Source organism: Rhinolophus ferrumequinum, chromosome 18 (assembly GCF_004115265.2).
Source record: "Rhinolophus ferrumequinum isolate MPI-CBG mRhiFer1 chromosome 18, mRhiFer1_v1.p, whole genome shotgun sequence".
Classification (NCBI taxonomy): Eukaryota; Metazoa; Chordata; class Mammalia; order Chiroptera; family Rhinolophidae; genus Rhinolophus; species Rhinolophus ferrumequinum.
Genome location: NC_046301.1, coordinates 17,118,992 through 17,145,548, shown reverse-complemented (window position 1 = coordinate 17,145,548; position 26,557 = coordinate 17,118,992). Strand labels below are relative to the sequence as shown.

The 26,557-nt window shown below is 39.8% G+C and overlaps 1 protein-coding gene across 8 annotated transcripts in view; it reads left to right on the top strand.

Moving 5' to 3' along the window:
* The window catches only part of INPP4B (inositol polyphosphate-4-phosphatase type II B), a 613,177-nt gene that overhangs the window by 394,295 nt on the left and 192,325 nt on the right, over positions 1-26,557 (top strand). For 7 of the 8 annotated variants that reach the window (XM_033135157.1, XM_033135154.1, XM_033135152.1 and 4 more), the window contains one exon: positions 22,652-22,702. The exons of the other annotated variant lie outside the window; for it this stretch is intronic. In XM_033135157.1, the coding sequence (XP_032991048.1) occupies positions 22,652-22,702 (51 nt within the window). The remainder of the gene's footprint in view (positions 1-22,651; positions 22,703-26,557) is intronic. 8 annotated transcript variants of the gene reach the window in all.

Genomic DNA, 26,557 nt, shown 5'->3' with positions numbered 1-26,557 from the left:
AGTGTTGGTACTTGCTTTTTATTGGTAATTAAAATGATCTGAAATCAGAATGAGAATAATAAATAAAGCTCGGTTTCAGGAATCAAGACAGTAGTAAGCAAAATAGGTCAGCCTGCTATTAAGGAACATGACTGCTTTCTCGGCAAAATTTCTTTATACAAAATGCATGAAGTCTGTTTTGAAATTGTTGTATATTATAAAAATATTCATATTCTTATAAACATTTTAATTGAACTCCTTGTGCAAATATGCAACAATTTTAATATTCGGGCAGAAGAGGCAATTGTGTTTCTGGTGCGGTTCAAGCTATTATAAAATTCCCCACCTTAAAACAGATTCCCTGATCTTCAACATAACACACCTGCTAACAGAAACTGAGTAACTGAGAGCGGAGTGTGGAAAGAAGGTGGGGAGGGCTGGAAAGAAAAGGGGAGGGCGCTCAAGACCAATTTCTTCCATTTCTCAATTTTGCTTGGTACTGTTCCAAAAATCAGATGTAATAAAACTAAATTTGTCAAGTTCTTGGTTAACTAGTACTCTATTTGATTGCATTTTCACTGTTAACATGAGTCGAACTCCCTCTTCCTAAGGCCTTATCTTATATCCACTCTTCTGAGATTTACCTTTCTAGTATACTACCATGTTACTACCAATCATTGAGAACTTTCTGTGAGCACGGGATGTGTGCATTGTAAACAGTGTTGCATTTATCATTTGCAAGAACTCTGGGGGGTTCTATGGTTTCTAGTTTCCATGTCAGGAATCTGAGGAGTAGAGAAATGTATAACAAATCATCACACATTTACCGTGTTTCACTAAAAATAAGACCAGGTCTTATATTAATTTTTGCTCCAAAAGCTGCGTTAGGGCTTCTGTTCAGGGGATGTCATCCTGAAAAATCATGCTAGGACTTATTTTCCAGTTAGGTCTTATTTTTGGAGAAACACGGTAGCACCTTACCACAATACATAATTCTCTGGGTCAGTACTTGGGCTTCGCTGAGTCCTTTGAAATTTAGGTCGCCATCTCACCTGGAGGCTCAAGTAGGGCAGAATCTGTTTCCCTGTTTATTCTAGTTCCTGGCAAAACTCAAATCCTTGAGGCTGTATGCCTGTGGGCCTTCGATTTTTGCCAGCTCTCAACTTGAGGCTGCCACATGTCCTGGAGGCTGCCAGCAGATTCTTGCCCTGTAGGCTTCCCCAATGTGACCTTTACTTCATCATCAAGTATACAAGGAGGTTCCCTGGCTCCTGTCTGCCCAAAAAGTCTTATGTGCATAATATGATCACAGGCTGGCATCTTGTCACCTTCGCCATGTAGTATAGCAATCACAAGAATAGCATTCTATTGCCTGTGTCATATTCTAGATTAGAAGCAAGTCACAGGTCTTGTCCATACTCAAGGCAAGAGGCAGACACAGGTCAGGAACAGGAGGTGGGGGAAACAGGGAGCATGAGGTCCATGCTGAGGTCTGTCTGCACATAAAGTAGGTTCACCAAGCTCACACAGCTCCTAGGACTCACAGCTGGATTTACTGACTTCAATGCTGATGTGTTAACTACTGTGTTTTTCGTCTACATGGGATACAAATGAAATGAAATACAATTATGTAAGAGTACTGTCTGCATGTACTTTGGTAATGTTCTTCAAGTACAACTAAGCGACGCAATTTCATTTGGGGGCTTTCTTAATCCCAATTTACCCCTTCGAATAAAATACGTGTATGTGTTTTCACATCTGTTTAGAAAAATAGTAAGTGTTGAATTAGGCACCAAGTCACATTGCCATAAAAAGACTTTCTTTTGCTTTCAAAAAGGTAATGGGTGGGGTCAGGGGGCAGAGGAAAGCAATCAAATTAGTATATTTATACTAGTAAGCTCAGTGAAACCTGTGTAGTAGTTTTCTGTTTAAAAGTATACCTTAATTTTTATTGTAAGGGTCTCTGGTAAAATAATGGCAAGCACACCATGAATTACGCTAAGTTTCTGAGAATGATTTCAGTTGGCGAAGTCCTTTCTTCGCCTCTAAGACTGGAGGTGAAAACACCGAACATCAACAGTTCTCTTTTTCTCCAGATGGTATTTAAATGCCTAGTAGAAAAAGCTCCTCCATGATTTGATGCCTCCTTTCGGGGCCTTCAGATCACTTCCTGATTCGTCATAGCATTGATGGCTAACGAGGGGAAGCAGAAAGCCAGAGGCTCCTTGGAAATGGCCGTTAAAGAGAAGGACCCTGCATGGGGTCATGTTTTTAAGGAAGGAAGATCCTCACTCAGAGAGGAGACAGGGGCTGGCTCTGGTATGCACTGTTGCTCCTTGTAAGTTGGGGAGCAAGAGATCCTCAAACTAAGTCTTCCTGTCTTTTTCCTATAGAAATTAGGCTGCCTTCCCTGTAGGTGAACAGGTGGGGTGAGGTCCCCTCTGCATTTTCTCCATCAGATATATCTTATGTAGTTCCAGGTAGTAATTTCAGTTAATAAAATCTCTCCTTTTGATGTGCTTTTTGTGGTAATAAACATACCCTAGTTTGGAGGGATATTCATTTCTCTAGTATACCAATAATAAGGCTTTTCCTTAAGAAGACAGTCTTGGAGCCGAGAAATAAATATATATCTTTGTAGCATCCTGAGGTATTTATTTATGTAGCTAATTATACTTTGTTTCTTTTTTCCAGTTTAGTAATTGCTTTTTAGCTTTGCATGAACTACAAATAAAAAGAGAAAAATTGTTATTTAATATTATATCAAAGCATGGGAAAATAAGAGATCTACACAATGGGGGATAGATAAATAAGTATCAACTGAACGGCCTTTTTTTCTTTAGGGAAAGAGAAATAAAAACAGCAAGGGAAAAACTGAATGACATTCAGAGCCAGGATTCATGGGGTCGCTTGAAACATAATTCACTTTCCTGCACTCTGACGTCCGCTTTCAGTTTCAAAATGTGGTAGTGAAAATGAATAAGTCAAGCCAGAGGGTGCAAAGTATTGTTGTGTGAGGGAAGTGCTTTTCACCAACCCGCAGAATGCCATCCAGCTGGCACATCGTGATTGGGGTCTACAACTTAGCCCTGGTAAAAGGAACCCATCCTTCCAAGGGGAAGGATAATTTTGTTCTTCATTGTTTATTATGTTCCCAGGGCCCAGCATAATTTTTGTGCTCCCTGGTTATTCTTTTAGCTCCATAGAAAAGAGTACTTGTGCTTCTGTGTGCTTTATATATGAGTCCAGAAAAACAGCCATTACAGGAATCTACCTTAATGTTTTGTTTTGCTTCTCTTTTTGCGCACAAACATGGTTATTAAGCCTGTATCAGTCACAGTCCCAATAGGAAACAGATGGCACTCGCAAATTAGGATAATTCCAGGAGGGTTTATTTACAAAGGGACTATTTGCAAAGTAGAACCACAAAGGGTAACTGCAATAACCTGGTTTAATAATGGTAGAGCTATTATCACTGTTGGCCTGAAAGAGAGAATAGGGGAAAGTTTCCAGAAAACAGACTTGAGTAGAAAAGACCAGTTTGGTGAAGAGAGATGCCTCGCCAGAAGCTGCCTGGCAGGAAGAGAACCAAGGGCATGTCTGTCCGCACCTCCCTCTCTCCTCTGGGCCCTGCAACCTGCTGCTAGGGCCCCTGCTGTCAGAACCCAGGTGAAAGCCAGAGGACAAGAAAGCCCCTGGATGTGGTCCATGGAGCTCCGCCTCCAGGAGCAGCAGGCAAGGTGGAAAAGGGTGGGGTGGGGTGTGGCATCTGGAGGAGTAAGTAGGATTTGGTGTATTTGGCACAAATTCCAAGTATGGAAATTAGAATGTTCGAAATGCAAGTTTTTTATGGCTTGTGATAATCAGAATAAATTAATAGCATATATTTAGCACTCGTAAAGGCCTTGAGAGCCTTACTTTGTTGAATTTGAAAGGCAGGAAAAACAAACAAACAAACAAAACCAAATTTACTTATTACCTAATTGGGCCTATATTAGGGCAAATGAGCGGATTTCTACATCCAAGATATGCGATTTTCTTTCTAAGTTGCCTTTGATTATAAACTACCAGGACAGTTGGATGGCCAGTTGTAGCCATCTTAATGTGACACTTAACCATGTGGCACTTAATCAATTGTTTTGTTTTTTCATTTATTTTTCTTAGTGAATTATTTGTTAGACATAGGTCAGTATCTAGGTGTTAGGTTTCTATGGAAGGAAAGGTTTCAGACACATATGGAGAGTCTTGCAAGCATTTGCAAAATAACACATAGGCAATTTTAAGATGATATAGTTGAAAGCAGGAATGTAAATGCCGATGGATGACTTCTAGAATGCAAAATTGGGGATGCTATTGGATACAGTCTTGAGATGCACTCTTTTAAAAAGTGCATGATTAGATACACCTTTTCCCTCACCTTGTCATATGCTTTCAACTATGGACATTAAGAGAGTCAGGTGACAAAGACACCATAAAAAGAGTAAAAAGACAAGTTAAAAAGTGGCGGAAGATATTTGCAATATATCTAAATTACAAAGGACTAACATTCATTGTATATATAAGATGTATATAGCACCCATACAAATAAACAAAAATAAGATAAATAACTATAGAATAAAAGGACAGACTATTTAAACCAACACTTCACCAAAAACATAATTCAAGTGACCAATAAACTTGAGAGTCGACCTCATTAGTACTCAGGGAAATGTTAATTAAAACTAGGATGAGATACACTTACATCCCAACAGTTAACAAAAGTTAAAAAGTCAAATAATTTCAAGTATCGATAAATATGTGTGATTGTGATATGGTTGGAGGTAAATAATATAACCATTTTGAGAAACAATTTTGCATTCTAATCCAGTTGGAAACATGATGTCTAATTCTTCTCCTGGGTAATTACCCTAGAAAGCAATTTGCATGTGTGCTTCAGAATGCATGTGCAAGAATTTCAGAGCAGCAGTTCATTCTAGTTCATTCCAGCCTGTGCATGGAAATAGTCCAACTAGCCATCACAAGTAATAGGGATAAATAAATTGCGGTATAGTCGGGCAATAAATTACTATCTGGCAATGAAAATAATTAAACCTTAGCTATATGCAAAAACTTGGATAAATCTCAGAAAAATATTGAGTAAACAAAGCATGACAAAGGAATACATACAATATTTCTGTATTTTATGTTGAGTTAAAGGTAGGCAAAGAGAAACCCCACAGTCTTTTGTTTTGGGGTGCATTCTGTGGTGGTAATACTCAAAAGAAAGGAAATCATTACAAAAAGATAATGGTTATCCCTGGTGGAGAAGGCTGAGGTCATATGGGGGAAAGAACACAAAAAGGAGGATTTCTAGGTTGCTGGCTAAGTTTCACTTCTTCCACAGATGGTGGTTATACTGGTGTTAATTTGTACTTACTAAACTGTACCCATATGATTATGCAGTTTTCTTTCTGATAAAAGCAGATTAACCACTTTTAAAAGTCAATTGACTCTCATTTCTTCATGTTCTGCCATTTTATGATTGATTCTGCATGTCTCCCAATGGTGTTGAAAGCGACTATTTTTAAATTTCAGATTGCATTTTAGTGGTTGAGAATTTAAACATGAATACCATAATAGGAAATGTGAATATACAATAAATATCCGTTAGATTTGCACCCATATTTCTTTCCTTCTGGCATATGGAAAGCGAAGACATCTGTAAGGCATACATGGGAAGCTTGGGGTTGGGAGGAAGAAAAGCAATGCTGTTGTCAATGGCCAAATTCTAAAGGGTAAGACAGCTGAGGGGGTATGCGGAGAAGTTAACACAATGTAGTTTGGACTAGAAAAATGACAAGACTGGAGCTGAAGCTAGGGATGAGAATCATTCCGGACCGCAAGCAAGCGTTAGAACCCAGTTCATGAGAGTTGTTTTTTGTTGTTGTTGAAAGGTTTAATCTGAGTTACTATTAATAAAGAAAATGGGAGCAGTGAAGAAGCTTTCATGGAAATGGACACATGCCTTTCTTTTTATAACTCCTCCAGCTTCTTTGGGACATTTGGATCTTTACAGAGACTTTTCCATTGTTTTTTTTTTTTTTTCCCCCTGTATTTTTCCCAGGAAGTAGCAGACAGAACTTGAGTTGTAAGCATTATTCTTGGGAGATCTTAGGTGGCCAAAATTCTAGAGGAATTTCAGGGGAGCGTTTGCCACAAGTGTGGTTGCTTCCTAAACAATATATACATTTAGTATTTAAGGGCAGTTCACCTACTGCCTAAATGTGGTATGTATTAAAAAACAAACAAACAAAAATAAGCCAAACAAAAACAGGTGAATTTAGTACCTATAATAATGACAAGATCATGCAGTGAAGTTAGCTGTTGAATTATATGGCATTTAGGTACAAATCCTCCTTCCTTTTTTCATATGAGAACCCTATTTGATGTAACATCATAAAACATTATCTTTATATATTTGTACTAGATGTACTAAATGTGCTATTATTTCCTGGTCTTCCTGATTTTTACAACACAGAATTTGAAAAAATAAAGGATAGAAAGGAAAGATTTGGTCCGTTAGCAAACTCGTGTTCATTTTGAAAGAATGCATCCTTTGCATCGGACCTCTCAAACTTTCATGTATTTAGGCACCAGCTGAGGATTTTGTGAAATGCAGATTAGAATTCAGCAATCTAGGGCAGGACCTAAGATTCTGCATTTCTAACAAGTTCCCAAGAGATCCCAATGCTGCTGTCTAAGGACCTGACTTTGAGGAGACAGAGGACGGAATGCAAACCTGTGGTCCCAGCTAATTCAGACAGACCCACGTGCCCTCCTCACCCCTGGGCACGATGTGCCCGAAGTGTGTTCTTCCCTGTGCTCTGTCTCTTGTTTCAAGGTTTTCTTGTGGGTGCCTGTCTGTGGTCTTGTATGTTTTTAAAGGAAAAATGAAACATCGAGTCTAGGCCTAATTCTGCTTTGAGCTAATTGTGAGTGAGACCAGGGAGAGGTTGGTCACAAGATGCCCATGGACAGCTATAAGAGGAAGAAGTGCCGGGGGCCTCACACATAGCATGATGACCGTAATTCACAGCACAGTATTGTGTGCTTGAATGACGCTGTGAGAGTAGATGTTACCTGCTCTCACCACACTCCAAAAGGTAGCTACTGTACGAGTGGATGTGTTAGTGATATTGATTGTGGTAACCATTTCACATGGTATACATACACGTATATCATCACACTGTACACCTTAAATATATGCAAATCTTGTTTTGATCTTTTTAATTAAACCTCAGTGAAACTGGAAAAACATAGAATATTTATTTTACAATTTTTTTAAGGTGTTAGATTAAATCAGTTCTAATGTCTCTGCTAGCCATAATACTCCTCAGCTCATAAATGGTAGAACATTCTGACATGGGTTTTCATGATGCTGAAGGTGGTCCTGTCTTTCTTTCTTTTTTTTTTTTCACTTTTTTATGATATGTGTTTTTTCTTTTTCTCCCCCTTCAAAAAGTTTACCTATATGTTTCCCAAAGTCATTGATAAATATTTCTTTTTTGCTTTAAGAATAGCATTTAACACTTTTCCATTGCTCTTTTAATGAATATTGATGTGTCTATGAAGCCTAGTAATTTATTATTAGAAAACCTACACCAAACATCTAGCTATGTCTACTCCTCTTATGTTTTATTTGAAGGAAAGGGGAAAAAAAAGCCAAGAACAAAGTCTCATTATAGTGTCATAATTTTCTTTTTTTTAAGTATAAAATTGTTTGAAGTCCCTGAAATGTGATACTATAAGCATAAACTATCATATTACATAAGTTTGGAACAAGCTGTGAGATAAAACTTGTACAAGACAGCTATTCTAAAAATTAGCTTTTCTTAATCAGGCAAAATTATCGGCATGGTTAATTCCCTTTGAAGATTTTTGTTTGCTTAATTTGGAACATTTTTTCAAAATTCCTTAATAGACAGCTTCCTAAGAATTTAGAATCCAATCTAGAAGTCTTGGTTGTAAATAAGTTTATTTATGGACCAGGGGATATACTGACAACCTCGGATTTTTTCCAGCTTTATGGTACATTCCGTGAAAATACGTCTCTAAACATTGATGCATTACATGGTTGGTTGCCTGTAAAGACTGCAATCGAAGGCTCTGAAGATAGAGAAAACTTTGAAGCATCCCACACTAGCTGCCAGGGCACTTAAACCTGACCCTAGAGCTCAGATATGTCATGAGACCGATTCTGGTGACCCAGATTGTTTGTGTGCTTCTGCATCTTTCCCATGGCCAAAGTTTCCATTGGTTTGAAAAGAATTTCTCAGCGGTTACCGGGAATCCGATTGAATAGATAGTGCTGGACAGATACCTGAATTCCACTGCATTTAAAATTAATTAAAAGCATCGATTTTTGAGAGATGGTCTTATCCCCCGAGATGTGAGACTAAAGATGGTTTTATTTTCAAATTACCGTTGGGAATAGAGTTATGTTATATTAAGTCCTTGCTGAAGCAGTTGCCTGAGCTAGCCACAGCCAGGCTCACAATACATGGGGTCCCAGGAGGCCTGGATCCCAAGCCCCTCTACTGTGTGACTTCTCCACGTGACCCAGTGGTGACATGCTGGAGTCGCCTCTACCAGCCCTGGAGAGCTGATCTGACACATGTCTTCCCACCTCCACAGTGGGCAGTCTCCAGTCTGTAGGTTTAAAGGAGCTGGGGTGGGAGTATTTACACCACATAAATTGTCCCACACTGCAGTCATACCTCCCCCTGACATGACCTCTCTGTGCTTAAACATTCATCTGCACACCACTGTCCTTAAAGGTAGAATCCCATCAACATGATGAGATTAAAGCCCCTGAATTTCCTTACTGGTAGCTCATCCAGTCTGTGCAAGAATGAGCACCTTTATTGGAGAGCAGTTGAAAGTTTCTTCCTGACAGCATCAAAGAAAAATTCAGTGTCAATGGAAACGGTGAAAATATAGCATTTCATAAGAAGAGCTTATGAAAATGCCCCTTGTTTCTCTTATCCCTGTGCGTGGACTCTGCTCAGTGCTCATGGTTTTAAATAGTTTCCTTGCAAACGTCTGAACCCATTAGCTCCAATTTTACCTGCATGTTTAGGACTGAGACAGCAAGAACACCAAGTCTGAACTCTTAAGTACAAAACATGCATCATAAATGACAGAGATAGTCCCACTATTAAGAATTTTAAAAGGACCTGAATTCTGCCAACAACCTAAGTAAGTTTGGAAGTGTATTCTTCCCCAGAACCTCTATTAAGGACCACAGCTTTGTCAACACTTTGAATTTAACCCAACAAGACCCACATCAGAATTCTAACTTACACAATTGTGAGATAATAAATGGGTAGTGTTTTAAGTCAAACAAAAAAAAAAAAAAGAATTTTAAGTGTGAAGGTTCTAGGTTTCAGATGGTTTCTTCAGACAGGAAAGTTCTTAGACATCCGAGAAGATATAATTTAAAAGTTTCAAATGGTTTGAGGGACTGGGAATATTTTGGCATTTGTTGAATGGTTATAGTTTGAAGGAATTGAATCACTTTACTGAATACTTAAGTGTGTGTACGTGCACACGTGTGTGTCTGCGTGTGTGTGTGTGTGCGCACTTAGTTCTGACTGACCGTTTACTTTGTAAAACAGACAGAAAAGACTTTGATTAGAAAATAAAAGAGCCATCTCCCAGGCAGCTACTGCTCCAATGCAGATGTAGAATGTTCCACAACCTTGACTTAAAGAACCCAGACGTGGATTTCCAAGGTGGATTTTATTCAGGCCCAATGATGTGCAAAATTGTGCCCATGTGGAAAGATGCTTTTCAGAAATCCTGCTAATAGGTCTCTTGTGCTAGAAAGAGGGAATTTGGTTGAAAATTTAAAGGTGCTCTTCTTTCCTTTTATATTCTTTAATGCGTGCATCATTATTTGCTATTCATGGGTTTTCAAATCATTGCTTGCTGATATGGCTCCAATGAAAACATGTAACAATGAAGGTATTTTCTAAATACTACTGTCACAGGTACCTGACAGGAGTGCTGAATCCATCTATAAACAGTCTTATTCATAGGGCTTTCTCTAGTAATTATAATTCTGTTATCATCACTCAGTTTGTTTATACATTTTTTTTTCAGGCAGTTGAGGTCCCTCATGCTTTAAGGTACCACGCTTCTTCTGAATATTCTTGTGTTTCAAAAGCTGTGCTATTTTTTAATTTCTGGAATGTAAATAGGATACAAATAATATAGCATTTCTTATTTATCACTAAATGGACGTAATAATTATTCATCCACACATATTATTGTGACGAATGGAGCATTATTATCCTATTACATAGATTAATGTAATTATACGTATAGGAAATTTATGGACTAACTTTATTTCTCTGTCACTATCGAAGTGCTTCCTATAAATATTCGGGAACAAATTAAATGACTCAAGGCTATCCAACAATTATCTCTATCAAACCTAAATACCTAGCTTGATCTTAAATCTAGAAAAAGTAGAGCGTAATGATAATAAAACTCTAATTTGCAAATGTCTCCTCATTGTTCATCCTTTCCACTCTTGACCTTCTGCAGTCTGTTCTTCACATAGAATCAGAGTACTATTTTTAAAGCATGAAAACGATCGTATCACTTCTTGGTCCGTAACCCTGCTAGAGCTTTCCATTATAATTAGAATATAGGTCCTATATTACTAGAATCCTGCATGTCTTTGACTCTACCTCCCACTTCTGCCTCTTGAAGTCAACCACTTTTATCAGCCCACTCTGGCCTCAGGGCTTTAGCGCTTGATGTTGTCTTGGCCTGGAATACAATTCCCTCTTATTTTTTCCTGGGCTGTCTCTTTTTCTTGATGAACATCTTATTCAAAGTCACCTGCTCCGAGAAACCCACTCTCGCCACTATAGGTAGAGTGCACCCATCCAGTTAACACTTTATGCCATTACCCTATTTTGCTTCCATGTTGATATTTACCATCTCTTCCTGATGCTAGAATGGAAGTCCGTGAAGTGATTATTCCTTGTTCACTACTGTATCCCTCACACTTATAATGACAAAAGATCAACATATGCAAAGGCATGAAGGGACATAACAGCAAGGCAAGTTTAGGGAACCACAGTGATTCAGAGTGGCTGGATGAGTGGGTGCATACAGTAAACATTTCATCCATCTCTGAAAGAGACTATGCAATGAAAATCTTAAAAATGGGAAGACTGACCTAGAAAATATGAAAGATAAATACCAAGTGTTGAGAATCACCCAAAGCGGTGTTTTTTAAATTTTTGGTCTCAGGACTCTTCTACATTCTTAAAAATCATCAAGAATCCTAAACAGCTTTTGTCTGTGTGGGTTTTAATAACTATGGTGTTTACCACATTAGAAATTAAAACTCAGAAAATTTTAAAATATTTGTTATAAAGTAGCAAATAATAAATCCATTACATGTCAACAGAAATAACACGTTTTAAAAATTATTGCTTTTTAGAAAACTAAAAATAATATACTGAGAGAGTGGCATTGTTTTACATTTTTGCAGATCGCTTTACTGTCCACTTCATAGGAGAAACCTGCATTGTCATGTCAGCTTCTGTATACAAAATGATGAAATCACATTTGCTGTAGACTCTGGAGAACTCCACTGTGCACTTGTGAAAGAATAAAAGTGATAAAGGAAAACACCATCTTAAAATTATTATGAAAGTAGTTTTGACCTTGCAGTTACTCTGACTGAACCACACGAGAAAACTGTTCATCTATGGTTTTAATAAGCTATAAGTTACAGGCATTTTGTGTCCCAGGTGCTACTCATGTGTTACAGGATTCAGTATTGTCATTACTGTCCTGGTAAGAGTTCAGTCCTGGAATTGAATTGAACACCTTTGGTCTTTTAGGACAACACTGAGTGAGCCCTGCAGTAGACCCTGGCCACTTCATAACAGTGTTCCTTTGAGAAGGGTCATCCCTTATTCCTGTTTGAGATGGCACGATCACATTTCCTTCTTCTGCAGGGGAACTGGCTACTTGGCCTCAGTGCCCCCCCCCCCATTGTCTTGGTGGAGTGGAACGTACTATTATTTCAGCCCAAGCTGCAGGCAACACAACACAGGGGTTGAGAGAGTTGGTTATAGAATAAAGCAGATTCAAGCTGAACCATTAGCTGCTGTACTGAGTCACATAACCTGGGGAGAAAGTTACTTAGTTTGTCTTCTTGCAGGTTGAAAGTAACTTAAAGTTTGAGCCTCAGTTTCTTCTTAAGGTGGTTTTGAAAATTCAATGGGAAGCGAAAGCAGTGAGACAAAATTCTGAGTGATTCTAAACAGGTCAATTAAAGGAACATAAACCAGTAGGGCCCTGGCATCAGGCAATTTTTAAAGCATCTCCAGGTGATTCTAATGTGCAGCCAATATTGAAACCCATTGATCACATTATTAGAAACTTTGGTAGGATTCCATAGGGAAAGAAACGAGTATGATAATAGAATAGAGCTTCTGTGGTTGTCCCATTTTTGCCTGGAGACATATTAGGTGTGATCATAAAATATGGTGAATGTTTAAATTAAAAAAAATTATTATGTAAAAGACACATTGCCATTAATACCCCTTAAAATACTCCCCCTTGCTTTGAACACACTTATCCCTTCGTTCTTGCCGCTTTCTGAAGCAGTTCTGGAAGTCCTCTTTTGTGAGTGTCTTTAGATATGCTGTCATGGCTGCCTCCATGTCCTGAGTAGATTCAAAACGTTTACCTTTCATGGTCATTTTGACTTTGGGGAAGAGCCAGAAGTCACATGATGCCAGACCCGGTGAATAAGGTGGATAAGGACACACCATAATGTTTTTATTTGACAGAAATTGCTGTACCACAAGCAATGTGTGACACAGAGCATTGTGATGATGGAGGAAGAGGTAAAGACACTCACAAAAGAGGTCTTCCAGGACTGCTTCAGAAAGTGGCAAGAATGATGGGATAAGAGTGTTCGAAGCAAGGAGGAGTATTTTGAGGGAGATCGATGGCAATGTGTCTTTTACTGTAATAAATTGTTTTTTTTTATTTAAACATTCACCATATTGTTTGAATACACCTTTTACATAATACTTCATTGGATAGATACATGGAAAGGCATAGCCCTCTATGCCTGTATACACCATTTTCCCCGCCAATTTATCAAAAAATATACATTGTGGATTGATTATATAAGTCAGTTGATCTTTACCCAGAGCTTGGTGATCTTCTTTTGACTGGGGTTACAAAAGCCTGGGTTGTCAGTGATTTAAAATACTTCATAATTTCACAATGATTTTGTTTTGTTTTAAAGCTACCTAGAAATCATTCAGCTTTATAGTGTTGGGACTAATGACTTTCAGGAAATGACAGATTAAGAGACGTGTGCATGTTGATATTACTGTTCTCTGTCTAATAGCTTGTTCATTAACTCATGACTGTGGTCTTAATTGTTAATACAGAAGGATGGTGTTTTTGAGTCTAGCAATGTGATCAAGGGTGTCTGTTTCTATTCCCTGAGGCTAATAGATTGTTGGTTTTTGAAACTCTCATTAAGCAGCCCTAAGGAAGAGATTAAAGTCACCATCATTGTGGGCTCAGAAGGGGCACACTGCCCGGGACAGGGCACAGACTTAAAAAGTCGCCCAGTTAATGTCAGATCTGCAGCTTGCTATTGAAGTGATGCTGGACAAATAACTCCAGTTTTCTGCAACTGAGTTTTCTCATCTGTAAAATGGGTAGAGCAATAACAACACAATTCAGAACTATAGGAATTAGATAAAATAATACAAGTGAAAAAATCAGTACACATGCCTCTGAAATAATTAACCCATCCATAGATCAAGGAAGTAGAGGTATTTCCTTTGACGCCATTATCCTTAGTTACCAATTATAAGCTTTATATTATTTCTGTCTGGAGTACTACATACTTAATCCAGGTCAGGTATTAGGATCAAAGGATCAGCCCCAATGACTTTATTTCTACTTTTCTGAGTGATGGCACAATTATGATTGTATATCAGAGGAGAGGGAGGGAGATGGAAGCAGTAATGGAGGTTTGAGGTTTGACCTGACAAAAAACTTTTAACACAGGTACGGTATTTGATTTGAGCCCTGCATATACTTCATATGTTAATAATTTCCTCATGCGGGGCTTTGGAAGTCAGCAGGAATGGAATTCTTAACTTATAATTTGTTTAGCAAATTATCAGCTGATGTCTTTAGTGTCTATAAAACACATTTTAACATTGTTCTTTTGCAGTGCAAAGAGCTCCTTTCTTCTCTATTTCCAATTTTTAAAACACCTAAACATCTCCTAACACTTAGAAAAAAGTCTACGGTCTTAAATTATACAGCTTTTCCAAAGTTTGTCCTTTTTGCTTTAGGTAAGTACCCAGGACAGGCTTTGGCCCACAAACGCAGTGGGGAAACTTGAGGGGTCTGAACAACACTACCTTCCCCACCTCGTGTCGCATCTGGGAAGATGCAGGAGTCAAGAGTTTGAAAGGCAGAGGGTTTACCCTCGGAACAGCAATAGAGACCTCGTTGACTTCCATGAAAAACAGACTTTGGTGTCAGCACCTTTTATTTTCAGCAGAGCCTGTTCCTTTCAGAGACACTCTGACAATGGAAGGGAATGTCTAAAGATATTTTTGCTGTGCAGTAATTTTTCACCTGCCTGTAATGATCTCTGTAATAGTTGCAAAGGGAAATAGAATAAAATGTGCCTAATGGCAGGGATCCTTAGAGTTATGCGACTCTGGGGCCACATTTGCAGTCACCATTAACCTAAAGAACCACATGACTCCTGTATGATTGGTAGAATCGAGTATAATGATGCATTCGTGTAGTGAAATTAGAAGTGTTAAAGAGCCACTAATTAAACATAAAGGGACCCGTGTGACTCAAGGGCTGTGCTGTGAACCTCACTGCCTTAGAGAAATAGAAAACCTCTAAGTTTAGATGCATTCAAACTTAAATGAGGGCTTCTATTTGTCTTTCTGTTATCTCTTTTTGGCTTGGAAGGCTATAGAATGTTCTTCTGTGCATAATTTTGCATAATGTTTTGACATATGAGAGATAATCATATTTACCTAGTAAAGACCAAAACAGTATGTCGTACTCAATAGTACTGGATTAGTTTTTGATAGAGCCCAGGCTTCAGAGTGTTCTGCTTTTACTGAGAACTACTTGTAGTTCATATGTTTGTAACTGGTTTATCGAAGACTTCATTGACAGACTAACAGACAGTTTTCCCTCTCTCCAATCATATTTAGCCACATTCCGATAAACATTATGTTTCATCTCATAACCACATTTGGAAGATTCCTGAACTTTCCAATAACTTCCATATATTACAAGGTTCAGTTTGGGTAGAATGTGGTAGTTGGGGCAATCAGTGCACCCTCGGACGACACCCAGTAACAAGTTAGACATGTTTAAACAATCACGTTTGAAAACATCATCAAGCCGTGAAAATCATAATGATGAGATAAAGTAAACTTCCAGAGAAAGGAAGCCCTTTGGGAGTCGAGTGAACAGGAGCCTGTGATTTTTTCCTCTTCGGGCATTTGCTCGTTTTGAGAGTGGGCTGCAATACAGGCCTTCGCCTGGACTCAGGGCTGTTGCTACTCAGAGAAAGAGAATCAGAAAAGCTTTCAAGCAGTTTTGTTGAATGAAGTGAGAAATGGAGACTTCAGGGGCCTCAAGTCAATGGCCATTTTTTTTTTTCTCAGAAGAGACTTGCTGAATTCTGAGCTTTGCAGGATGCTAAAGAACCAGGGCAAAGGCTTATAACACTGGAATCTCCCACTGTTTCACAGTGCTTAGGAAACCAGGGAGAGGGATGGAGAAAACAAGCAAGAGGCAAAACCCTAGGAAGGGCTGCTGAATCGACACTGGGGATGAAAAGCCATTGTTCACCTGAGGGCATTTACAGATTCTCCCTTTAGCAGAAGTCTGGGTATCAAGGCTCTGCTAAACCCAAGGTGGCAGCTGGCAGACAGAGAGCCCAGCAAGATTTTGGTTTTCATATGTAGCTAAAATGACAGGTTTGGAGACTAAAGGGGACTCCAATTCAGCTGGTCTGCCTATAAAGACATTTGCCAGATTTTGCAGCTGTGTGGGGAACAGTGCAAAATGCTCTGAGACATCTGAAAGTCTCGGGCATCCTTTCTGGGTTGAGGAGGAAAGGACAGTTGGGCTCTCAGTTGGAAGTCCCAGGGGTCACACACTACCACACTGACAGCCTGCCTGTCTCAGTCTGCTAGGGCTGCTGTAGCAAAGGGCCACAGACTGGGTGGTCTAAGTAACAGGAATTTATTTTCTCACGGGTCTGGAGTCTGGAAGTCCAAGATCAAAGTATTGGCAGGAATGAGTTCTTTGGAGGCCCCTTTCTTTCACTTTCAAATGGCCAACCTCTCACTGACTCTTCACCTGGTCATCCCTTTGTGTTTGCTCCCCTGTGTCTCTTCCTCTTTTTATCAGGACACTAGTGCTATTATTGCTTTAGGGTCCCGCTCTAATAGCCTCATTTTAATGTAATCACCCTGTCTATCTCCAAATGCAGTCCCATTCTGAGGTACTAGTAGCAGTTAGGCTTCAGCATGTAAATTTGGAATTGGGTGAGTGGGGAGGTGGAGAGGTTGGGGAGGTGGAGATTTAGCCCTCAACACTGAGTCTCACCAAATTTCTAGACCAGCTCTGACCCAAATCAATCTCTCACTTGACAACTGGAGCAATCCCCCCATTTGCATAAAGGAAATGGCAACTCTGAAAATATTATCTGGTGCTTTATAGATACCTCACATTGAAAAAAAACTTGCTAAATACTTTCATAATCAGAAGAATAAATCCCATTCCTTATCTCCATCCTGTTTATATGCAATTGACTCTACTATTCTCACCTGTGACCTATTTCACTCATAAGTACTGTTCAAGGTCAAACCTTGGCAAACTTGAACCTGCACAGGAATTATTTGGGAACCTTGTTAAAATGAAGACTCTTATTTAGTCAGTCTGGAGTGAGCCTGAGATTTGCCTTTCTAGAACAAGCTTCTAGGGGATAGTCCTCACACCATCCTCCTGACCAGCTGCAGACGAGTAGGTGACGAGTATGCACACTGATGTTTAAGAAACATCACCCAATAATGTCTAAGACTTCTTCCAGCTCTGAGATTCTGTTAACCGTATTTTTTGTTTTGTTTTGTTATTTGTTTTGTTTTAAAAAGAACAAAACATTTTGGCTATCTCTCAATACAAGGCATCCTAGAAAATACAATGCTGACTGAGCAGCTTCCTTCCAGAAAATCCACACTGTAAAGGGGACCAAACATTTCTATCCCAGTCAGGTTTTCATATGTTTGAATAGTCAGTTCTGTGTTTCATTCCAAGTTAATATGATGATATTATATATTCTAATTTGAGATACACAGAGAATTAGAGTAACATTTTAATTAGGAAAAAAAAAAGGGAGGATGAATTTCAATGACACATTGATTGTCAAAGACCTTACCGGAGGTGACACTCGTTGAAGGAGGGGATCTGGGCTCTCTCCGTGTCCCGGGGGTGCTCCTCCACTATTGCCAGCACCGACCCCTCTGCCTTCCAGCTGAGTGTCCAGGGGAAGGTTGCTCCTTCCTCACTGACAGTTGAGGAGATGCCTTTGCACAAGGCCCAGGCACGGACATCCTGGTGGGCAGAGTCACCTTCTCTGGATCTGGACAGCCACTGATGTCCTGGCCTTTGAGGTTATGCTAGCACCTCATTTTTAGTTACTCACCTGTGAAAAACGCAGCACTTCTCTCCCTGCTCCCACCCTCAGGGGTATGTGCTCATGGTTTGTAAGTAGGTTGACTAGTTGAAGGAGTTCTCCATGGATTTGAGGATCGGACTGCTAGCTTCAGTGGTGGCAGTGGTACCCCAAGCGGCCTTTTGCTGGGGAACAATTCAAGTGTATGAACCAGTCTGTAGGGATTCGTTGAAGCAGTGAGTATAACTCGCTATACGAGTATGCTACCTGGTTTCCTTTCATTTTTGTTTTTGTTTTCTTTCAAAGTAAATTAAGTATTTAGAATTTTGAACTCATGAAGTTGACAGAGAAGGAAATTAATTTGTTTTATGTGAACCTGAAGAACTATTCAAGATAGAATATATCATCTTCTACACAGTCACTCTTGTGAATTGATCCGTCTTGCTTTATTTGATATCATAAAAGTCTAGACGAAAGGAAGTTATAAGAACTTTAAATGTGTAGTCAGACAGACATTCTTATGTTCCAGAAAAGGACAGGGAGTGGTATGGTGAAGCAAAACAGGGAGAAGAACTGCTAGTAAGACCAAAAAAGGGAAAATGAATTCCCGAGGAAGGCCAGTAATCCTCAGGAGGCATGACGTTGCCAATGAACTGGAATATTCCAAACGCCACAGTGACAGCCATTGCTTCATCCCTTCCTCATCAAGAGGTCTCATCTAAATCTGTCCAGGGCTTTGTGTGTGATATTCCTCCGTCCTTCTTTATGTCCCTGTCTCTCGTCTTCCTCCCTTCTTTCCTCTGTCTTCTGTTCTCTCTTCCTTTCTCCTTTCTTTTCCTCCCTTCCTTTCTCATTTCCTCTCTTCCTCCTTCTCTTTCTTTCTCTCTCACTTTCTTCCATCCTTCCTGTCTCTGTCAGGTGTTGTTCTAAGTCATGAAAAGGTTTAATGCAACAACCTGTGGGGTCTAGTATTAACCCCATGTTAAAGATAACTGCCATCAAGGCAAAAGGCAACTGGCATAAAGAGGTTAAATAATTCTCCCAACGTAACAGCAGAGTTGGGGTCATTGAAAGGGCTCTAGTCATGTCGCTCGTCTACCCAAATGCACTCCATGATTTCTTCTTGCCTATAAATTGCATAAAACTCCAAGTCCATAACGTGATAGATGGCTCTCCACAGCAAACTGTCCCAACCTCTCCCCTCAAATATGTTTACCTCTTGCCACTTCCCTGAATGTCCCCATGTTATAGTGTCATCACAATACTCTGTCGCAAACACAAATGGACTTTTATAACTCTATGATGCATGCCTGTTATATAAACAACTTGCTTGCTTTGTTATATCCTTCCTTGCCTAAAGCTCCTACTCATCCTTCAGAACCCATACCACTTTTTCTGTGAAGCCTCTTCCGACACTCAGTAGTAACTGAATTAGTCACTACTCACTCTGAATGCCCATAGAAAAATGCTTACATTTCCGTTATAGCATTTATCACATTGTACTGGATTGTTCATACGTTTGTCCAACCCACTGGACTCTGAAGTCCCAAACAGAAGGAATGGGACCTTATTCACTTGCAAACCCAGTGCTTGCCACCACGTTTGTGTTCACTATGAGGGATATATATTACATAAGAGACGCATCATTGATGTATAACCTGTATACCATAATATCAGTAGTGTTGACCTTAAATATAAAAGTTGTAGAAGTATACATATATACTAATTTAAAAAAATGTTTCAAATGAAAATCTTACTTTATAAAATTTAAAATTGGTTTCCAGAAGTTTTGTCTTTTAATTCCTCTAAATCAGGAGCTCTGCTAGTGATTTGAAAATGCCTCGATTTAGGAAAATATGACATGTGAACTTTCCAAAAATACTTCTATCATGTAACATAAAGCACATTTTCTCTCTCTCTCTCTTCTTCACACACACATACACATGTTGGATATAGCAAACTTGTATGTGATTATCTTTAGATTTTGCTCATAGTATATAATTTTGGGTGAAGAATCTTTATTTTCTTTGTAGTTTATTCATGTTTATAAGGAATAGTGTTCCGCTGATAAAATACAATATAAATTTAGGGGGTTAATGACCATGTTGCAGTAGTTACCAGTATTAATTCTAATTTTGTCAAACATTATGTTACAATTTATACTTACACACACACACACACACACACACTTTATATGGTATCCTATATGTGTTTACACACCAATTTCTGACTTTTCACTTTATTTCTATATTCAAGCATATCCCTTTGGATAATATTATTTGAATGTGAAATGTTTTCTTAAAATGATGTATAAATACACATATATGTATGTGTTGCATGTGTGTGAATATTTATTCACTGTATATATAGGCCATATATATATATATATGTATGTGTGTGTGTGTGTGTGTATATATATATATATATACAGCTACATAGATGTACATGCACACTATGTAGTCCATATATATGTGTGTGTGTGTGTGTGTGTGTGTGTGTGTGTATACACACACACACATATTATGTATACCGGGGTGCCAAAAATATATACACATGACTTGTATACATCTTTTGTTATCAGGATATATTGAGTATTACAATTTTAATACAGTTTTTTCCTTTCTTAATATGTGCATACATTTTTTGGCACCCTCTGTGTGTGTGTGTATATATATATATATATATATAAAGAGAGAGAGAGAGAGAAATACACACACACACACACACACACGATATGGTCCATTACATCCCACTATTAATATATACTTTCCTTTGAGGCCAGCTAATGATTTCCAGATAATGAGACTGGATGATACCGCTGAATATTCTGCACTCAAGAACATTGATGCAGCTACCAAACTGCAAATGCTCTGTCTGAGCCAGTGAGCGCTGTGTCATGAAATCCTGAGTTGAATGAGTTCTGCAAATTGTGTTGTTTACTCTGCTGCATCTCTCTCGTCATTTATTTTGTGCTCTGGTGAACAATTTTGTGCCATAATTACTGAGAAATTGTGCAAGTGATAGTGCTAGATCTGTTATAAAGAAAGAAAGAGTGTTAAGCTGGAAGTTAAAATGCACTGTTTTACTAGGGCTTGAGGGTTTTTTTTCGAGGAAATGTTAATGATTAGCTGGATATTAGGAGCTGGTTCACATCTTTCGACATTTATGAGGGTTCTTTTAAGCCTCCCTTCAACCTGAGAGAATTGACCTGGTGGGGTCAGGTATGTCAGGATTTAAAGGATTTGAAGCAAAATGTGATTGGCAGTGCTGCACCTCCAAAGGGGTTTTGTTAAACTGACCCTTACAATGTCTGTCCATGTGTGTTTCTGGATCCCTTTCTCTCATCCATCCCCCAAGGCTTTTGCTCTCCAGTTAAACAGAATGTGCTTGTATATTGATCTGTATTCACTTAATTTGTTTATCTCATCCTTACTTCAAATTAAGATGTACTAGATTTCGGCTCTATGTTTTTCTTGCTTTTACTAGCTTTTTCTTAAGTGAGAAAGATAATCGTGATTTCATTTGAAACATTTTTTTTTCCTGAAATAGATGTGGACAAAAAAATGGGGCTATACCTGACAGCTCAGGGGAGGTCTCCATGGTGGGCCTTACAAGCCCAGAGACCGACTAACCACACAGCGTGGTGTGACCATAAAAAGTCGTAACTAAAAGTAGGTCATGGTGCGTAGTCCCTTCCTAAGCCTGTAACTTCCTTGACAAAGGTCAGTCTTTAACTTTGAAGTTTTCTATTGTCTTTGTGCATCTAAGGTAACATACCTTTGAAATGTCAGAGTAATTTTCTTTTCTAGTCCCATCGAAGGTAGAACGACCAGCACCAGAGCACGAGACCACAGTGTTATCTTGTTGCCCACATGCCATTTCTGTGCTGTAAATGTTAACTGTCCCGTACCCACCAGTGTAAAAGAAGTATGTGTCTCTCCGGTTTGCTTTTTATCCAGTCCCAGAGATTTCTCCACTTTGCTATCTCCCTCCCTCTTAATCTACCACCAATGGATTTCATGCAACCCTCCTTACGTCTCCTCCTTTGATTCTAATGTATAAAATAAGTTGCAAAACTGCCATTCTCTGGAGCATTTTCTCAATCCATTGAGCTTTTGCTTCCTGGCAATTGTCATCAGTTTGGCTCAAACTCGTGTAAGATTTTTCTTAGGCTGGATGTTCTTACGTCAGCAGAGAGAACTATAGGCGCATTACAATCAACATCTGGGGGTGGGAGAAAACATCAAAAGCTTGCAGAGGTCCCCAGGTAATTCAGTGCAGCCAGGATTGAGGTGCACTGCTCCGTAGGTCTACATCTACTTTTTATCTCAGGTGCTGATATTTCACTTGGAACGCTTTTCAAACATACGAAAAGCCTCCTCAGATGACTGATTATTTTACACTGTTTCCCGCTCCCCAACCTGAGAATTCATTGTCAAGTGAATCTAGATAATGGTATCTGAAAATTTGGCCGAGAATTCTCAAGGGGGAGGAATAACTTATGAGGACAGTGAGTTTGGGGGCGCATTCAGAGAATAAATGATTGTTGGGCATACGTGGAATAACTTCCTCTACACCAATTCTGCCCTTACTCTTGAATGTTGAAGGAGGGTGGCTTCTTGAGGAAATGAAAGGTGATTCCACCTGAAGGCTAGATAGCGCTGTATTTGACAGGTGGTGACAGAGTGAGGATCCAGGCAGTTCTGTGTACTTAGGAAAATCAGGAAGTGTAGGAACCACAGCTTTCTTGCCCTGCAGTGACTGCTGCACGCAGATGCTTCAGTAATGATTAACCAGAGTTTGCCTTGACACCAGATGAAGCAAAATAAAAGCCAGCACCTGTGTGGAGCTTCAGCACTGGTTTCTACTCCAGAGTCCACAGAAAATGTTTCTTTTTCTCCCTAGGTTCGAACCAGTGTCCTACCTGAACATAAGGATCCTCTGCCAGAGATTGGGGTAAGTGTTTCTTATATTTCCAAAAGGCACACACATCTCTTCTAAGTTAATCATTTCCTGGATAGCTGACACATGACGTTAAGTTAACAGGGTGTAACGATGTGAGGAGGCGCTGTCACGTATTTGCTGAATTGTACGGAATTCATTTCTTGTCTCCAGAAAATCATCCTCAAATGAATCCTTGTTTCATTCAGCTGGTCAGAGAGGAGTCTAGAAATTGTCCTGCAGGTAGCTGAGATGCGATTCAGTGCCAGCGTTCCTGGACCAACAGGAGGCTAGGGAAATTGCACATCTGAGCTCTACCTCCTTGGGAAGGAGGCGGAGAACCAAGTAGCCGTAGAACTGGATATGTTTCTGTTTCCTGCGGCTTAAACATGTCAAAACAGTGAGGCAGGTCAAAACAGAAGCTGCCACCTACGTGCAGTCCAGTGTCGGAAAACCCTGCTGAGGTTTGCCTGCAGCATTTGAATCATTGCATCTTCAGCTTGTAGAACTTGGAAGAGCAAGGTGGTCATAGGTGACTTTTGCATAGGTGATGAGGCTACAGTAGGCAGTGGCTGCTCCTGCAAAGACAGCCCAGCCGGCTGAGAGGGATCTGTGCCTTCAGAGAAGGAGAAAAGTCCAGAAACAAGTTGGATCTAAGAGGCCCTGGGGCTGAGCCAACTGAAGGCCTGTTTGAAATTTCCTGAAATCCCACAGGCAGTTGACAGCCTTCTCCAGGCTGAGTGTGGAGTGCTGTATTAGGTACCCTTCCTTACCTCATTGGTACCCACCACCATCCGAACCTGCCAATGGCACCCTTCAAAAATATGCACCAACATTTAAGTTGAGTTGGCGGAGAAGAATGTCAGCCATCTCTGCATCTGATAGTGTAGAAGGACAACATCACTTGGTGCTCTCTCATGTCTAGCGCACGCTTCTGGTTTCTTCCTAGGGAAGGTCAAATACCTCTCTTTGACTCACGTGAATCTCCATGCTTTGTTTTCTGCCTTCCCTTTAACCTCTTGTGTTACCTCCAGTCTCTCACTGCTACCTCCAATCTCTATGCCCAGACTACGTGGGCTTCGTTTAGTTTCTCCAGAGAGACTAGCAAGTTGCTCCCAGCCCCAGGCTTTCATCGCCCAGGCCACAGGACCCTCTCCCTGCCTGGGCCACTGCTCCCTGCTACCCCGCTCCCTACCCAGAGCTCAGGTCCAACACCTTTTGCCTGTGACCATCCCAGGCACCTTCTGCCAAACCAGGCCCTCCATGGCATGCTCTCATGATACTCTTTACACTGCCTTCAGAAAATGGAAGACCTTTTGAAATTTGTAACTATTGATAAGTTACTACATTATTTATAAGGAATTCCATTTAATATTTGAGGTTCAAGAAAGATGAGGTGGTTTAATTTTTTTCTTCTCTAACTGCTTGCACCCCTCCCCCAGTTGCTCTATGTTAATTAAATCCCCCTTGTCCGAAGATTTAATGACGTGACATCTTGACCTACTTGTGTAAAATGCCCCCCGCCTTTTCTTTTCTTTTCTCTTCTCATTCAGGTGCTTGGAATATATCTTATTCATTTTAAAACTTGAATTTCTTCTCTAATTTTACATTTTTTCTTCCATCCTCTTCTCCCGCCACTTTTTAATGCAGGCTGGACCTCTCTGTGCCCCTAGCGATTTGTGGTGGAGGCGGAGCACAGTTTGATTGTCATGTCCTACCCTTTCCTCCCCCTACTGTTCAGTGCTGTGGTGAGGAGAAAGGAGAGGGTAGAGGTTCCTTCTGTGCTTGCCCAGTGAGGGTGAGGTTCCCTTTCTGCTGGCTTTGATGCTTCTCAGGCTAACACTGCCCACCAGAATCCTCTGTGTGGGAGATGCGGAAATGCTGGCTCTCCTGGGAGCACAAATATAAGCATGATGTCCTTTTTCAGTATGAATAGTTCATATATCCACGTTCCCTTCCTATGGGGTAGGAAAACCATAATTGTTCGTTTTGACAGTAAAAAAAAAGGACCCGGGCTGTGAAAAAGGTCCTGTCCTGTAGGTTATGTGAGGGACACGCTGTGTATCAGCCTCATACTGGCAATTTCCACTCTTTCAAGACCTTTGAAAACTTACACCACAAGTCCTGTATACAGTTTTATAAGACGAGGTCAAAATATTATTAATATAATGGTTTACCCTCTAAAACAGAAATATAATGTATGCCATGAAGGTGTGCCACATATATAATTTTAAATTTTCTAGTAGTCTAGGCTTTTAAAAAAGTAAAAAGAACAGGTGAGATGAATTAAATTTCATTTAACCCAGTACGATATGCATGATACAGTCATTTCAGAATGTAACCAATGCAATTATTAGTAACTAATAAATAATGACTCCCACTCCTTTTTTTCATACCACATCTTATAAATTTGATGTGTACTTAGGATGTGTAAGAGAGTGCTTCTCAATTTAGAGTAGGCACAAGCTCTAGGACTCCAGCGTGTCTTCCCACTGGGCAGCACAGCTCTGGACAGTACTTGGGGAAACTTAGGAGGTCCATGAAAATTGCAGTATAAAGGAAGCCTGTACTTTGAATGAAGACTTTGTGCGATGAACGTACGTGATCGGGGATTTGCTCAGCTCATGGCAGTGTGTCTGTGGTTATATGCCCTGGCTCCTTATGTAGTGCTGCTCGAGCAGGGGACCACTGACAACCTGCTACTGGGAGGTGTACAACCCCGGTGAACCTTCTGGATATCTGTGACTTGCCTCAGAGTTCCTGCAAGGGCTGGGAAGATAAACTGTTTATGTGTACACTCCCCGTAGCGAGCAGCCAGGGATTGAGACAGGTGCCTTATTTTTTCCACCCTGCTTGATATCACTCTCCAGCCACGTGAGTGATTGAAATCGTGCATCAGGCAATTTAATGATCATCTGCTTTGGGTGCTTGGACCGGAATGATAATTATGAGTGTTGCACTGTCATGAGCAGGTAAGAAAGAGGGACAGAGCCACATGTTGTGCAGGCAGAGAACCTGTAGAAGTAAAGGGAATTGCCAGCTGTCCTGGAAATGAGGCACAGCGTGATGGGGATGAAAGAATGCTGGACCAAATGGCAAGAAACCTGGATTTGAACTTGACCTCTGCATACTGTAGTAACTAGTTCTGTGACCAGGTGTGAACCAGTTAATCCCTTTGGGACCCAGTTTCTTCATCTACAGACTGGCAGTGCCTTAACAAGCCTTAACACTCTGGGAGTCCAGGTAGACATTTCTTGGGCCCTGATAAACATTCCACATGTTCTGATAAAAACTTAAGGTATAAGGACTTATAGGTAACGTGCTCAACAATAACTTCCTAGGTATAACCTCTGTATCTTTTTTGTTACTTTTTACCTAGAATTTCTTCTAATTTATATTTTTCCTGAATCTAATTTTTTAAATAAGGAAATATATATATATATATATATATATATATATATATATATATATACACACACACACACACACACAGAGAAAGAAATTTTGTGTGTGTGTGTGTGTTTTATTATAGGAGTTTCTCATAGGTTATATTTTTAAATACTCTGCCTTTTCTAAAAATTATTTAAGGTAGACTTATAATACTTTTAAGTCACCTGACTTCTGGGTGTATTACATTAATCACTGTGCAAACTAATATTCATGGAATACTTCCTGTTTTCCCAGCGATGTGCTAAGTGCCTTTCCTGCATAATTTTGACTGTAATAACAATAACTACTGCAACTTTTTCATATAGACTCCAAAGCCTAGCGTTGTGGAGAAACTTGTCCAAGACCACAGATTTGTAAGAGAGAAGACAGAGAAACAAGCCTGGCAGTGCCCATCAATGTAGAGCCATCCTGGGAGCTGGG